Source organism: Typopeltis vanoorti, chromosome 10 (assembly GCF_054136105.1).
Source record: "Typopeltis vanoorti isolate ZY-2024b chromosome 10, IOZ_Tvanoo_1.0, whole genome shotgun sequence".
NCBI lineage: Eukaryota > Metazoa > Arthropoda > Arachnida > Uropygi > Thelyphonidae > Typopeltis > Typopeltis vanoorti.
This window is the reverse complement of record NC_143558.1, coordinates 13,470,911-13,485,204: the sequence shown is the minus strand read 5'-3', so window position 1 is coordinate 13,485,204 and position 14,294 is coordinate 13,470,911. Positions and strand designations below refer to the sequence as shown.

At 38.3% G+C, this 14,294-nt stretch overlaps 1 protein-coding gene across 3 annotated transcripts in view; it reads left to right on the top strand.

Moving 5' to 3' along the window:
• The window catches only part of RyR (Ryanodine receptor), a 1,703,288-nt gene that overhangs the window by 674,257 nt on the left and 1,014,737 nt on the right, over positions 1-14,294 (top strand). For all 3 annotated transcript variants that reach the window (XM_090399345.1, XM_090399347.1, XM_090399344.1), the window contains exon 46: positions 9,540-9,700. In XM_090399345.1, the coding sequence (XP_090255471.1) occupies positions 9,540-9,700 (161 nt within the window). The remainder of the gene's footprint in view (positions 1-9,539; positions 9,701-14,294) is intronic.

Below are 14,294 nucleotides of genomic sequence, written 5' to 3'. Positions count from 1 at the left end.
TGTCGCGAGGTTCGGAAGGTGAATTGGATTGGATGAAGCAAGAAATAAAATGGATGCGGAATGAAATTAAGAGAATTCAGGTCAAAACTATTAAAATAAATCATGATGGCATGAAAGAGTTAACAAAAGATGAGCGAGTGACGACTCCATTATTAAAGGTGTGCTAGAGGATAAAATGCACAAGGTATGTTTTCCAGGCGGTAAAATGAGTAGAGTGATTGAGGCATTGAATATGAGGCGGGAACGAGCAAAAGAGTTAATTGTATGAATTGGTACAAATGATTTGAGAGAGAACAAAGAGCATGTCAGAATGAATGTCAGGAGGCTGCTTGGAAAGATAAAAGAGAATAGAGAGACGGGAAGGGTAGTCAGTTTGTTGCCTAGGTATGATTGTGGTGAAATGAGGCGGAGAGCAAGGATTATGAATGATATTCTGGCTGAAATGCGTGAGGAGATGGGAGTACAGTTTGTTAATGTGTGGAATGAGTTTGAGGGACGAAGTGAGCTGTATGGGAGCGATGGACTGCATTTGAGTGGTTATGGTGTGAGTCGCTTGGAGAGACTGCTGCTGAAAAGTGGAGAAGTGAATAGAGAGAATGAATCACATTGAGAGGGGAGTGATGTGGAAGAGCAAGAGAGATTGAAGGAGTGGAAATGAATGGGGAAGTGAGTGGTATGAGTATAGAAAATGAGAGAATGGATGTGCAAGAGGAGCAGGGAAACGGGGAGGCTCAGGGTGGACAGGGATACACAGCGTGAGAAAGGTGGATGCTCCAAGAGGAGGTGAGAGCATGTGTAGGCAGGAAAGTAATGGGATGATCAGGGATCAAAAGGAAACAGATGGAATTGCAAAGGGTTCTAAAATGAAGAAGCAGAAAGGGAAATGGCCCAAGTCCAGCATGGAGAGATCACATCGAGTGAGTGGTATCAGTGGAACTAGCTGTAGATCCAGAAATGAGTTGTTGTGTTTGTATACCAATGCTAGAAGTATAAGAAACAAGGCGGATGAAATGGTTGCGCTAATTGCGTCTGTGCACCCAGAGATTGTCAGAATAAGTGAGACATGGTTAGATGAGGATGACATCCTGACAGGAATAGAGATGGAAAGGTATGATATGTTTCGTGAGGATAGAAGGGGTAAAAAGGGGGGTAGTGCTATTGATGATAGAGAAAGAGTTATGTCCATACAAGGTAGAGATGCAAGAGGGAAATGGGGCCAGTGGTTTTGAGGCAGTATGGCGTGAGATAGAGGTGAATAGAATCAAATACTTGGTGGGATGTTGTTATAGACCTGGTAATGTGGATGGTGGTGATAATGAAATGTATAGTCAAATAAGCCAAGCAAATAAGAAAAGGGTGATCATTATGGGTGATTTTAATTATGGCAATATAGACTGGAATGAAGAGATAGCAACTGGAAGTAAAGAAAATGAGTTTCTTGAGTTTTTGAGGGATAACTACCTCAGACAGTATGTAACAGAGGGCACAAGAGGATTAAAGGGCTTGGATTTGGTCATCTCATCGGAGGATGTAATTATCAATGAGGTATCAAATCATCCACCAATTGGTGAAAGTGACCATGAGGTGATTACTTGGGTGGTTGCCAGCAGTGCAAGGACCCCTGTGAAAAAAGGGTATATGTGGAACTACAAGGGGGGTGATTATGAAGAGCTCAGGAGACAGCTTGCAGGTGTAGCATGGAATGAGGAGTTAGCTGGAAAAGAGATCAATGCAGCTTAGGGGATTTTCAAAAAATATTTAGTGGATGCAATGTCTAAATGTATACCACGGGTGAGAAGGTTAAATAAGGTAGGTGTGAGATGGATGAATAAAGAGATTAAGCATGCAATACAGAGAAAAAGGGCATTGTGGAGGCAGCATAAGAGAAGTGGAAGTTACCAATTTCATGAGGTCTACAAAGACCAGGCAAGGAGGGTGACTTGGTTGGTGAGAGTAGCTAAACAGAGGCATGAACAGCAGTTAGCTAATGAAGCTAAAAAGAATCCTAGGGAGTTCTTTCGATATGTAGCCAGCAAAAGAAAGAATGATTATGGAAGGATGACATTGATTGGAGGAAATGTTATAAAGACAGCTGTTGCAGAATGTGTGGTGGAGATACTTAATGAGCAGTTCATAAAGATCTTTTAATCTTGTGAATGTGACTTCATGGAGAGATTGAGAGCAGTTGATGATGGGGAGGAGAGACTGACTGTAAGTGAGCTAGAGGTGTTTGGGGAGTTGAGTAAACTAGATGGAAATAAGGCTGTGGGACTTGATAATATATCACCGCGTATTCTGAAGGAATGTGCCAGAGAGTTGACACCTGCCTTGACATATTTTTTTAATACGAGTCTTGCACTTGGTCAAGTCCCTAAAGAGTGGAAGGAGGGCAAGATTGTGCCACTTCATAAAGGAGGTGATCGAAGTCAAGCATCAAACTATAGGCCTATCTGTGTGTCAGGTGTTGTGGTTAAGTTGTTGGAGAAGCTTGTGAGAACTAGGATCCAGAGTTGGGTTGACAACAATGGTGTAATCTTTGATGGACAGCATGGATTTGGTAAAGAGAGGTCATGTTTTAATAATCTACTTACTTATTACAATAAAGTGACTGCTTCCTTGGACAGAGGAGAAGGATACACAGTAATATACTTGGATTTCGCAAAAGCTTTTGATAGAGTACCTCATGATAAATTGACAGTCAAACTAGAGTAGATGGGGTTGGATATTAGATTAGTGCATTGGATTGGAGACTGGCTATCTGATAGGTATCAACAAGTTGTGTATGGGGGTGCAATATCCAGGAAAAGGAAAGTCACTAGTGGAGTGCCTCAGGGGTCTGTTTTAGGGCCATTACTATTTAACTTGTATATTAATGATATTGGCGAAGATTTGGATGGAGATATTCAGTTGTTTGCAGATGATGCAAAGTTGGGACGAACCATAAAGAGTAGTGAAGATGTTGTGGCCTTGCAAGAAGACTTGAATAAATTGAGTGATTGGGTAAGCAAATGGGGATGTGAGTTCAATGTTGCAAAATGTAAGGTTTTAAAATTTGTAAAACAAAGATGGGATGCAGAATTTATGCTAGGTGAGAATATATTGTTGGAAGTAGAGGAAATAAGAGATCTGGGAGTGATAGTGGATAAGGATCTAAAATTTATGGGACACATCGCCAAAATTGTGAAGACATCACAATGACTTCTGGGAATGATGCGGAGGACACTGACGTGTAGAAGTAGGGAGATTCTTGTTCCATTGTATAAGGCTTTGATTAGGCCACACATGGACTATTGTGCCCAGATTTGGTCACCTGGTTTTCAGAAGGATGAAGAGATGTCGGAAAGGGTCCAAAGGCGACTGACTATGGTAGTTTCTGACCTCTGGAATGTAGAGTATGAGGAAAGATTGAAAAGATGTAATTTGCAGAGTCTAGTGGAGAGAAGGAAGAGGGGAGATATGATAGAGACTTACAAGTTGGTAAGGGGTTGTTATAGGATCAATGGTGGAGAAGTTCTACAGAGAATAGTGGGAGATCAGGGGAGAACCAGCGGTCATCCCTGAAAACTGTATAAAGAGGGTGTGAGTAGGGGAGTGAGAGGCAGGTTTTTTTCGTGCAGAGTTGTGAATGATTGGAATGCCTTGCCTGAGAGTGTGGTGTCTGTAAGGAGTTTGAATGTGTTTAAGACCCGGTATGATGAGATGTGTGTGAGATAAAAGGACCTCCTAGATAAGTCTTTGACTCCATGAGGTCTTGTTTAATAATAATAATAATAATAATAATAAATAATAATAATCTCTCAATACCACTCTCCTGCTCTTTCTCTTTATCTCTTACTTTTGATCTCTTGCATGCAGCACACACTGTACTTCCATTAAGCAACACTTCCTCCAGTTCACTCACTCCAAAGCCATTTAAATTCAACCCATCATGCCTATATAATACCAGTCTTCTCTGAAAAAATGCTATACATCCACAAACTATAAACCCTTCTCCTCACACAGCTCCACTAACCATTCATGATTCCAGCTCTCCATTCCAACTCATCATTGTCGTACCTTGGCAATATGCTGACAACCTTTCCCTCTACACTGTTTTCCTTCACTCTTCTCAACAACCTCATATTTTCGCCCATACGTACTTCTTAAGTCCACTGAAATCATTTTACCCCATGACCACCACTAGTTCTCTTGCTCATTTCTTCCTCATGTCCAATGCTTGAATTATCTTGTTCATTCTTCCTCCAGGCTAATAGACTTTAAGGGTTTTCTCATTATCTAATTCTCTAATTATGGAATCTCCATGTGCATTGCTATCCTGGAATCACTCATAACCTCCTTTTTTTTTTCTTTTATTCTATTCTTTTGCACACACTTTCATTCTCATTTCATTTTTTATTTTCAAAATCTGTTTCATCAAATCTTGTAGCCTGACAATTTCACTCTCTGTCACTCCCGTAGCCTTGCAGCCTCTCGTTCTGCCACACCATATTTCCATTTCCTCATTCATGCTTTCTTTCACTTTTACACTTTTACATTCTTGCTTTCTTTCACTTTTACACTTTTACATTCTTGCTTTCACTAACTTTTGCGTTTACATTCTTGTTTTGGCTAACTTTCGCTTCGACATTCTTGCTTTCTTTCAGTTCCTCATTTTCCCTAGCTTTCGTTTCATTTCTGTTTGTTTCATTTATGCCATCTTTTATCATTTCAGTCTGTTTTGCATTCATTGCCTTGTGGTCTAATGTTATATTGCACTTCCTACAAATCTATACCTTCTCTCATCTCCCATTCATTCTCTCGATAAACACATCTCTCACACTTCACCATGCATATGTATTACATTCATGACATCAAATCAATTTTGAAAATTATTAATTCTACTTGATTTTTGTGTTTGCCTTGTCACACCGGTCAACGTGTGACTAGGCAAACATGATTACTGTCATTGGGTTCTGTTTAATAAATATTAAATCAATTTATTAAACAATTAAATAAATCATGCAGACACACTTTGTTCTCAAAAATAAATAGTACAACACACTAAAATTCAATAAATATTGCCAGTTATTACTCTAAATACACTTGTCTTTTCCAATAGCTCCTTACCAAAACTACACACCTTATGGCCTTCTATTGGTTGTGAAAATTCAGTAGTATATTTAGATAAAGGCTTTTGATAGACTGCCACACCACAAGTTGGTAACTAAACTCAATCAGACAGGATTAGATTATAGATTAGTTAGTTGGATGGACAACTAGCTTTCAGATAGACATCAGCCAGTTGTATATGAAAATGCAGTATCCCATCTGAGGAAACTCTCTTGTGGTGTGCGACATGGGTGTGTTGTTATTTAATTGGTATATTAATGAAATTGGGATGGGTTCACTAGTGATATACAACTGTTTTAAAATGATTCAAAACTTGGAAGAGTAATGAGGAATCAAGCAAACGTGGCTTACAGGAGAATGCGAATAGATTGTATAAGTAAGCAACAGTATGGAACTGTCAGCTGAATATTGGAAAGCATAATGTTCTGAAATTTGGTTTTAAACAATGGTATTTGAAGTTCAGTGGTCACACTGCACAAGTTGTGAAGTCATCACATCTGATTATGGCAATGATATGGAGGACCTTAATGTGCAGAAATAAAGAGGTTCTGGTCCCTTGTATAATGCATTGATCAGACCTCATATGGATTATTGTGGATAAGGAACTATTGTGGTAAGGATCCAGAGAAGACCAACTTAGGCTTTCTTTGGGATGTTGGATATGAGGACTGAGAGAAGAGATATGATTGGGACATTTAAGTTTGTAAAGGGTTGTTATCAGGTTAATGTCAAAGAAATTTTTCATAAATTGGAGGTAGAACCAGCAGACATCCCTGAAAGCTGTATAAGGATGATGGGAGAAGCGACATGATGCAGGTTCTTTTATGGAGAACATCAATATGATACGAAATATATATCCCTTTCATCCCAAAGTTGATTACCCTACATTTTAGAACATTAAATTGACACCATTGTCCTTTTCTCACACTGCCAGTTTATTTAAGTGATTCTGCAAGATATCTATATTACCTTTATCAACTATTGTTCTCTCCAGTTTTACATCATTGACAAAAAATTGAATATTCCCCTGCAAATCTTCCACTATGTCATTAATGTTCAAATTAAAGAGTAGTGGTCCTAGTACAGAGCAGGTTTGATGTTAATTAAGGGGATGCAAATCCCTTGTTGTTCAACTGCCAGTAAGCAAAACTCTAAGATCGAGAACTACGAATCTATGAGTTTCATATATACTGAAAAACTGTCGGCGCATCCAAGTGTAAATGACCACTTGGTAGTACAATACCAAGGCAACTCGAAGCAAAGGTGAAGCAAGCTCCCTCGGTATCCTTGATATTTTCTCACAATGTAAAAACACAGCCCCTAGGGGATGTAATACTGTAATTACATTATGAGGAGAGGTCACTACCCAGACCAGTTTCAACCTTTTTTTGAGGTCTCATCAGTGAGTTAGGTAGACCTGGAAGATAACAAGGTTTAAGTGAAAAGAACTTACATACCTTTACTATACGAATGCCATAAAGGTGTGTTTGCATATTATAACATAAATTGAAAGCCAAACGGCTATTTTTCTGGCATCCTTAATTATTATTAAGGATGCCAGAAAAACCTTTGCTTCGAGTTGCCTTGGTATTGTACTACCAAGTTGTCATTTACACTTGGATTCGCTGATAGTTTTCGGTATATATGAAACTCATAGATTCGTAGTTCTCGATCTTAGAGGTTTGCTTACTGGCAGTTGAACAACAAGGGATTTGTATCCCCTTAATTATTATTAAGGATGCCAGAAAAATAGCCGTTTGGCTTTCAATTCAGGTTTGATGTTCTTTGTTTGTCACTAACAATGCGTACCTCCCGTGATGAGTTTTTTGACTCCATGTAGGTCTGGAGTTAATAATAAATATAATAAAATGTAAGTATATTACTAAGGCAGAACTACTTTTTTTCAAAGCTTTGCTGCCCCTTTATTCAGCATCATATCCTATCCAACCATTCCTGAATTTTATATATAATCAACTTTTTTTTTAATTATACCACTACTCCTGTTATGTTAATTGGTCTGTAATTTGCTACTTCTGTCTTAAAGCCACCTTTATCTAATAGAACTATCTGACCCTCTTTCACCTATAGTGATTTCTATGTAATCCTGATGTTTTCTTCTATTTAATCCTATGTGAAGGAGTATTCAAGAGCATGATTTCACAGTCTCTGCTGGCTATACAGATAATCATGTGTGTAATGGTTTCTTTGCATGGAGGGTGGTTGAACCATGGAATGCATTGCCTGATGGAGTGGTGAGAGCAAGAACGGTCAATGCATTTAAGGAATTAGGAGTGGTATGGTAGACTATGTGTTTCCTGGGAGGGACCTCCCTCAATGAGTCTTGATAGACTTGTATTTCTTAGAAAGACCCTCCCACGATGAGTCTTTTGACTCCATGGAGGCCTGAATAATAATCATTTTTGGCTCTTCCAGGGGGATGTTAACTGATCTACCAGTCTGGCTAAACTGCAGGAACAAGGAACTTGACACATCCAGGATGTGCAAGAGGATGAGATTCATCTTTAGGAGAATGGATTAAGATAGTTAGTTGAGTGAGTTGCTTGAAAGTGGCATGGAGATTATATTTGCAGAGAACTTTTGCTCTGTCTTTTCTGATGTATCCTTAATATATGGGATGAGAATAGTTTTTCTGTGATCCTGTGTGTTGGTTGCAGAAGAGTTGCATTCCCCTAACACATTCTAAGGAGTTGAGGGAGGGGGATATATGCAGTATTTTATCTATTTTGTATAGGTTAGTCATTGGCTAAAAAGGTGTTATGAAAATCCCCGAGCTCAGTTTCTAGGGCCGTATCTTTTACAAAAATAGCCCTGGATCCACAAGTAAATGTTATAAGGATGCCATATTGTTGGATTTGTTTGTGTGATATTTATGGTTTATTGGTACAAGGACAGTAAAGTTCATACTTCACTAAAACAAAGGCCACAGCAGTATAGAAGGTAATAATACTGTTGGGATGGGTGGTAGTATATTTGCTTATATAAATGCTTTTCTGTATGTGTGGATTTTCTGTAAATGGAAAAGGATAATGAGCCATCTAGTCACGAGTATATCTAGAAAGACAAGACATGCCCTTGGGCTGATTATTTAATGAAAGTTTTGCAGTTGAAAAGGCCCTTAAGAAGTAGAAAGCAGGTAACATAGTACCAATCTATATGCATGGTTCTCGGACAGAAGTTTCTCATTATAGACTGGTCTATATATCTGCAGTTGTGGTCAAGGTATTGGAGAGGCTATTTAGGAAAAGAAGAATACAGAATTGGGTTGATGGACATGGGATACTTTATGATGGTTAATATGAGTTTTTAAAGAGTAGGTCTTGTTTCACCAATCTACTTGTTTTTATGATAAGGTGATTAATGTGTTGGATAAGGGAGATTCATATGCAGTGATGTTCTTGGACTTTGAAAAGGATGGATTACCTCATGATAGTTGGTTTATAAGCTGAAGAGAATGGGATTAGAGATTGGCTCTCTAAATAATATCAACAAGTAGTCTATGATGGAGCAGTGTCTCAAAAAAAAGAAAAGGAAGGTAATCAGTGGTGTGCCCCAGGGATCTCTTCTTGGACCATGCTTTTTAATTTACATGTTAATGAGATTTCATATATTTTGACTTGGAGATCTTGTTGATGATGCAGAGTTGAGAAGAATGATAAGGAACATTGCTGATGTTAACGCCCTTCAGAAAGATTTCAATAGACTCTTCTCTTGGACAAATGAGTGGTTGTTTGACAAGTACAAAATGTTGTAGTTTAGAGTTTTAAGACTGTATACTGTATTGGCGAATTTGTGCTTCAAGAAGGTAATGAGGTTTGAGATCTGGACTTGGGCGGGGGGGTGTTGACAGAGGACTGATGTTTAAAGGGTTCATTAAAACCTGTTGCTGTTGCAAAGACTGCACATTTTGCTTTACTGCCATGATAAAAAGTACATTGAAAAATATGGATGAGGCAATTGTGCCACTGAATAAAGCATTGGTCAGATTACCAAAGCTGAGCACAGTAGTCCACACTTGGACTATGGTGCTGAGATTAAGTAATCCAGTTTTCATTGTGATGTGGAAATGTTGGAAAGGGTCTAGAGACAAATGACCAAAGCAATATCAAGACTATGGAATTTTGGAGGTTGATGCAATAATGATACTAATAATTTCAGCTATAATTAGGTGATGAAATACATTGGTCATATAGTAATCTCCTTTAGTCAGTGTCATTTGAATCAATTTCCATACATTACACTCCTCGTTTTCTCCTCTTACACAAACACACACATACTTTATCCTTGCATCCTTTCATATATTCCTTTATTCTTGCACATTCTCAGTCCATTTCTCCTTTAATTCTTTTCCTTTTTATTGCAGCAGAAGAAATCTTTTGAATTTCAATTAATGATTTTTTTTTAAATCTTAGAAAATGAAAATCAGGTGAAAGGACTTTTACAGATGAATCTTGCTGAAGGAGCAAAACTACAAATGTGTTATTTGCTTCACCACCTTTGTGATTTGCAGCTGAGACATCGTGTAGAAAATAAGATTGCATTTTGTGATGATTATGCTTGTGATATCCAAAGTGTAAGTATCCGTACTTAGATTTTTCTTGTGATTTCATAAATCATATTGTATATCTAAAGGAAAGCACAGCAAATTTCATATGTTAAGTGAATTACCTGCTGAAGTCTTTTGTTTTATTTAAATATCTTTTCCAACTGGAAAGATATCATCAGCTTATCTGATATTACTATTCTACTTGTGATATCTTTTAGGTTTTCAAATACATTTTTCTAAAACTAAATTAAATATGATTGATGAAAGAGTATCTCCTTGCTTCATATCTTAGCAAATGGTTCAGATCTAATTACATTAGCCAGTACTATGCTTCAGCTGTCAGTGGTGTACATTATGATTAAATTTATTATCCTATTCCATTGGAAGTTTTTCCACTTGGTTATGCTAAAAATTACAAATACCAAGAAATTATATTAAACCCAGTATATAATTTCTTGGTATCTTAAATTTATCTTACTCTATGTTCATTTAATACACTTCAAAGGCCTTCTCTGTGAATGCCATCAAGAAAAGCATATAAGAACATAAATGTAGAAGGTTTTTCGGAAGTACTAAATGAAGATGGAATGGAATACCTTGTGAGAGAATAAATTTAATCAAATTTGCACCATTAACAGCCGAGGCACAGCATAGAATAATGGAATTACATCTCAAAACCCAGCATTATTAAGACAGGAGAAGCAAGGAAATATCGTTTCTCCCATCCTATTTACTGTAGCTTTAAAAAAAATTGTCCTAGAGAAACTGTAAATGATACAACAGGTAGAACATTAATATTAGGATATTATTATTGTTATTAATATTATTATTATTATTACCCAAGACCTTGTGGCAGTGGTTCTCAAACTTTTTGAAGTCGGGGTGCATTTAAAATCCTACAAATAATTGTAGGTGCACCTATATACAAATTTCTGAGAAATATGTTATAATAATTAAGTCAAATATTACAGAAAAAAAATAATGCAATAAAAAAAAATAAAATGAACATACCTTAAGTTTATTCATTCTTATGTTTATGAGAAACATGAGCCTGATGTGTCCTAGCAATTGCTTCAATGTTTGGGCATATATTTGAAAGGCAAACTGTCATTTCCTCATCAATACATTGAAGAGTTCCTCTCTTTTTACACTTAATTGTGGTGAGGGTAGAAAATCCTAATTCACATTAATATGATGTTGAAAATTGTAGTAAAATGTTCAAAGCTTTTTTTAGATATTGACACACATTCTTTTTTTATAGAAATCCAAAAGGCTTCAAGAGACAATTCCTTATGTTTATCCGACCCTCATTCATTTGCCCATCTGTGTAGTTTATTTAATTCCTCTTGTAGGGCTGCCACATCTGCACTATTACTAATAACCCTTCCCAGCTTCACATCATCTGCAAACAACTGAATGTCCCCTTGCAATCCTTTGACAATATCATTGATGTAAAGGTTAAACAATACAGGTCCCATTGCTGAGCCCTGTGGAACCCCACTTGTAACCTTCTGCCTCCTTGATATTACCCCTCCATACACAACTCTCTGATACCTATCAGACAGCCAATCCTGAATCCAGTTGACTAACCCAAGATATAAACCCATGTGCTGCAACCTTTCCTGTAGTCAGACTTTCATTGAAAAGCTAGGTCAATGGGGCTGTCAGTTCTTTAGCACGTTCTCTCAAAACTCGTGGTGAAATACCATCAAGTCCCACAGCTTTCCTGACATCCAGAGTACTCAGTATTTGGAACTCACTCTCCTCTAAACCTCAAACATGCCCTATCTCTTAAGTATTAAAACCTTTTTCTCCAGGATGAAATACTCCAATAAAGTGTTCATTGAACAACTCCACTATGTCCTCTGCATCAGTCACTTTATTCCATTTTTATCCAACAATGTCATTCTTCCACAATCATTTCTCCTCCTACTGGCCACATAGCTAAAAAATTCCCTAGGATTTTCTTTGGATCTTAATGCTAATCTCTTCTTGTATTCCAGTTTTGCCTTCCTCACCATACTAGTCACTCTCCTGGCCTGAGTCTTATATTCTTCATGCATCTGCTCTCCACCCCTCTCCTTATATCTCTTTCAGAATATCTTTTTCACCTGCAGTTCCTGTTTGATATTGTTTGTCATCCACTTTACACCAAATTGTGTTCTCTTCTTCACTCATGGAATACTATTACTGCTAACAAATATTCCTTCACAATTTCCCAAGCACTAATGATATCCTGGCCTTCCAATTCCTACTCTCCATGGAACTGCCCCAAGTTGATATCTAAGACTATTATAATCACCCACCGTATAATTCCCCATAAGTTCCTTTTTCTTTGATACTCCTGCACGTCTCTTCATCTTCCAAGTCAAAACCACATGGTCACTCTCTCCAACTGGTGGAAGAGATGTCATTTCACTTATTATCAGCTCTTCTGACGCTATGGCCATATCCAGAACTCTTGGAACCTCTTGTTCCCTCTATTACATGTTGCTTAAGAGACATTTGTCCCTCAAGAATTGTAGAAATTCCATTCCTTCCCTTATTACTATATGCATTTTGCTCTTCTCAGCTTATATATATACTGCTGTAGTTAAAATCTCCCATAACAATCATTCTTTTTGCACTTGCCAAGCTCAACTACCTAAACATCTCTCTCCTGCCCTCCACCCTCTGTGCTCCTTGGCTTTTAGCAACAACCCACCAAATATCCTGTCTTGCCCACCTCTGCCTCACATTATATGCTTTCAAAACCATTAGTGTCACTGCCTTCCAAAGCCTCTACTCTTACAGAACGTAAGTCATCACTTTTCATAAGCAGTACTCCACCACCATGTTTTCCTTTCCTATCCTGCCGAAAAATGCTATACCCTGCTACTTCAATTCCTGTTATTATATCATCTTCCTTCAACCACGTCTCAGAGATCCTAATAATCTTTGGCCAGGCTGATGCTATCAGTGTCACCAATTCATCACCTTTATTCTGGATACTCCTGGCATTAGCATAAAGCAGAAAAATGTCCCTGTTCTATACCTATCTTTATCTCCTCAGAACCCACTGGACTCAGTGCTACCTGAGGTCATCCCCCCCTTTCCCTAAGCACCTATTCCCACAAAAGGCCACTCCTGCTACCATCCACCCTGTGAATTCTAGTTTCCCTGCATTGACACACCGACTCATTCAGATAACAGCAATCTCTCCAGATGCCTACAGCCTTCCTCATTCAAATGCAAGCAGTCTCTCGCATACAGTTCCTTTCTATCCTCAAATGCCTCCAGTCATCAACATATTCCAATCCTCTCTTCTGACACATTCTGGCTATTATGCTATTCATTGTTACTGCTCTTCTGCTCAGCTCGTCACTATCACACCTGGGCAACACACACACACAATCTTTCCTCTCTGCATTTTCTTTTGTACAACTTGAAGCAAGAATCTAAGATCTCTCATCACTCAATATACATTGCCTCTCAAGTCATTCGTGCCTACCATCACAATCATCTCATCTCCCCTTTTACCCTGATTAATTGCCATAGCCACACTCTCTGTTGTTCCTCCAGGCAAACTCTCCTCTGGCATCCTATCTTGCACTGCACGAATCATCGAGTCTCCATACATACATCACAGCTCTTACCACTCTGTTGCTTGATTGTTCACCTGCATCCCTGACTCTCTCTCTCTCTCTCCTCTAACTGTTTCACTCTGTGTTCCCCTACTTACCTACTGTCCTGGCATCACTGTATCCCTGGTTCCAATACTCCCTCACATTCTTCTCATTTTCTCTCTCTCTGTCTGTTTCCATTCTCTCCTTTTCTATCGTTCCCATATATCTCTCTCATTCACCCCTTCCACTGTTTCTATTCTCTCCTCTTCTATCATTCATATACCTCTCTCTCTCTCTCTCTCTCTCATTCCTCCTCTTCTACTGCTCCTATTCTCTCATCTTCTTTTATTTCCATACCTCTCTCATTCGCTCTCTTCATCTGTTTCTATTCTCTCCTCTTCTGTCATTCCCATAACCCTTTCTCACTCCTGCTCTGATTCGCCTTGCATTCATCTCTTCCATTCACCTAATCTTATCTTTCATACTTCTCATCTCATTCCCAAGACATTCCCCCATCTCTTTCAGCTCATCTATCTCTCTCTGCAAGTTAGCCACTCTTACTCATCATTCATCCTCCCCATCATGACTATTTCCAAAAGCTTCACAATTGTTAAAGCCTTTGAAACTCCCCACTATTATTTCTTCATTCATATTTCACTGCTCGTTATTTTCACCTATCACACTACTTGTCTCTCAAAGAACTCTCGCTCCTGATGCAACAAGGTTGGATATCTTAGCATCTTGCTCACTGAATTCCTCCCATAGCCTACATTTTAAGTATATGCGCACTCCCCCCCCTTCTCTCACCCACCACATACCCATCTGCTGGGATGCATACATGCCACAAAATCCTTTATTATGTTTCGCAAAATAGAGTCCTTAAATGGGGTAAGACTTGGTGACATGCCAGTTGTAATTAGATCAGTGGCAGCCACCATAATTTATGTTGTGCTGAGGAAGAACTGCTACATCTAAAATTCTAAATACCGATTCAACTAAATTTAAACGCTAAAACT